The 2,989-nt window shown below is 39.8% G+C and overlaps 1 protein-coding gene across 1 annotated transcript in view; it reads right to left on the bottom strand.

Moving 5' to 3' along the window:
• The window catches only part of PPIL2 (peptidylprolyl isomerase like 2), a 30,623-nt gene that overhangs the window by 21,471 nt on the left and 6,163 nt on the right, over nucleotides 1-2,989 (bottom strand). Inside the window, exon 3 of the mRNA XM_006768862.2 lies at nucleotides 129-174. Coding sequence (XP_006768925.1) covers nucleotides 129-174 — 46 coding nt within the window. The remainder of the gene's footprint in view (nucleotides 1-128; nucleotides 175-2,989) is intronic.

Genomic DNA, 2,989 nt, shown 5'->3' with positions numbered 1-2,989 from the left:
TGATCGATGTTTCTCTCTCATCGATGTTTCTAACTATCTCTCTCTCTCTCCTTTCCTCTCTGTAAGAAATCAATAAAATATATTTTTAAAAAAAATAAAATAAATAAATAAATTCTCAAAACTCTTACCTGCAGTGGTCAAAAGGTAAACGACGAAAATTTGTTTGTGGGATATCTGTTTAAAACAAAAATAAGAGACAGAAAATTTATTCTGTAAAAAATTTCACCTATGTATCCCTATCAACAATTCAATTACATTTTAAGAAAAAGTTCATGTAGCCCAGCCTGTGTGGCTCAGTGGTTGGGTGTCGACCTATGAATCAGGAGGTCACGGTTCAAGTCCCAGTCAGGGCACAATGCCCTAGTTGTGGGCTCAATCCCAAACACAGACACAGAAAAAGCAAAAAAGAATCATTAGTTCTTATCATTGTTGAGTCACCTTCTCCCAGTTCAGGGAAGGTCTGGAGGGGGTGGGGGGGAGACACAGACAAAACCCACAGCTGCATCTCCAAGGATCAGATTCACTGTCAAATAACTGAGTATCAGAGAACTATTACAATCTGTAAAAAATTTCACCTATGTATCCCTATCAACAATTCAATTACATTTTAAGAAAAAGTTCATGTAGCCCAGCCTGTGTGGCTCAGTGGTTGGGTGTCGACCTATGAATCAGGAGGTCACGGTTCAAGTCCCAGTCAGGGCACAATGCCCTAGTTGTGGGCTCAATCCCAGTGGGGGTTGGTGCAGGAGGCAGCCGATCAATGATTCTTTCTCATCATTGATGTTTCTATCTCTCCTCCCTTCCTCTCTGAAATCAATAAAAATATATTTTTTTAAAAAGAGAAAAGAAAAAGCTCATGTAAATTACCTAGTGCAGCAATTGCTTTGGATTAAAAACTTTCGATAGAACCAAAGCACATGGGATACATCAGGAAAGAACTTAAGAAAAAAAAGTACACACCACATACCCTAGAGATACAGCGAGTTCGATTCCAGACCACCACAATAAAGCGAAGATTGTAATAAAGGGATTCAAAGTTTTTGGTTTCCCAGTGCTTATGAGAGTTATGTTTATACTACACCATAGTCAAGTGTATAATAGCAAAGTGTACTGTAGATATATACCTTAATTAAAACATGCTTTAGCCGAAACCGGTTTGGCTCAGTGGATAGAGCGTCGGCCTGCGGACTGAAGGGTCCCGGGTTCGATTCCGGTCAAGGGCATGTACCTGGGTTGCGGGCATATCCCCGGTGGGAGATGTGCGGGAGGCAGCTGATCGATGTTTCTCTCTCATCGACGTTTCTAACTATCTCTCTCCCTTCCTCTCTGTGAAAAATCAATAAAATATATATATTTTTTAAAAAAACATGCTTTATTGCTAAAATTATTAATGATCATCTGAGCCTTCAGTGTATCATAATCTTTTACTGGGTAGAGGGTCTTGCCTTGACGTTGATGGCTGCTGATGATCAGGGCGGTGGCAGCTGAAGGCTGGGGTGGCAGTAACAATTTCTTAAAATAAAACAACAGTGAAGTGTGCCGCATGGACTGACTTCCTTTCATAACGATCTCTGTGACGTGCAATGCTATTTGACAGCATTTACCCACAGAACTTCTCTCAAAATTGAAATTAATCCTCGTAAACCCTGCCACCATTTTATCACTAAAGGTATGTTAATATTCTAAGTCCTGTGTTGTCACTTCAAAAACCACTTTCTTTACTCATCCATAAGAAGCAATTCCTCATCCATAAAGTATTATTATGAGATTGCAGCAATTCAGTCACATTTTCAGGCTCCACTTCTAGTTCTAGTTCTCTTAATATCTCTACCACATGTGCAGTTACTTCCTCCATTGAAGTTCTGAAGCCCTCAAAGTCATCCAGGAGGGCTGGTATCAACTTCTTCCAAACGCCTGTTAATGTTGATATTTTGCCTTCTTCCCATGAATCATGAATGTGCGTAATGGCATCTGGAATGGTGAATTCTTCCCAGAAGGTTTTCATTTTACTTTGCCCAAATCCATCAGAGGAATCACTATTTACTGCAACTATAACCTTATGAAATGAATTTCTTAAATAATGACTTGCAAGTCAAAATTACTCCTTTGGCCAAAACCGGTTTCGCTCAGTGGATAGAGCGTCGGCCTGCGGACTGAGAGGTCCCGGGTTCGATTCCGGTCAAGGGCATGTACCTTGGTTGCGGGCGCATCCCCAGTGGGGAGTGTGCAGGAGGCAGCTGGTCGATGTTTCTAACTATCTCTTTTCCTCTCTGTGAAAACTCAATAAAATATATTTTTAAAAAAAAATTACTCCTTTGATCCATGGGCTGCAGAATGAATGTTCTGTTTGCAGGCATTAAAACAACATTAATTCCATTGTATATCTCCATCAGACCTCTTGGGTAACCAGGTGCATTATCAATAAGTAGTGATATTTTGAAAGGAACCTTATTTTCTGAGCAGAAGGACTCAACAGTAGACTTTAAATATTTAGTAAGCCATGTTGTAAGCAGATGTGCTGTCATCCAGGCTTTGTCATTCCATTCACAGAGCACAAGCGGAGTAGATGTGGAATAATTCTTAAGGACCCTTGGACTTTCAGAATGGTAAATGAGCATTAGCTTCAATTTCAAGTCAACAGCTGCATTAGTCCCTAAAAACAGAATCAGCCTGTCCTTTAAAGCTTTGAAGCCAGACATTGACTTTTCATCTCTGCCTATTAAAGTTCTAGATGGCATTTTTTTTCCAATGTAAGTATGGTGTGTCAAGTAGTAGCACTGCCATCACCTGAAAGCTGGTTGGACATGCAGTCCCAGACCTTCTGAATTATAGTCTGCATCATTTTAACAAGATCTACAGATGATTCATACTCACATTAAAGTTTCAGAGACCTTAGTACACTTGGCCTTCAGAAGACAGTACTGACTCAACAGAAGATAATATTGTTATTTTCAATTATAGAAACCAAGACAACGATTTTTTTCAAAGG

Source organism: Myotis davidii, unplaced genomic scaffold, assembly GCF_000327345.1.
Source record: "Myotis davidii unplaced genomic scaffold, ASM32734v1 scaffold223, whole genome shotgun sequence".
In the NCBI taxonomy this organism is placed as follows: domain Eukaryota; kingdom Metazoa; phylum Chordata; class Mammalia; order Chiroptera; family Vespertilionidae; genus Myotis; species Myotis davidii.
This window is presented reverse-complemented; position numbering and strand designations above follow the sequence as displayed.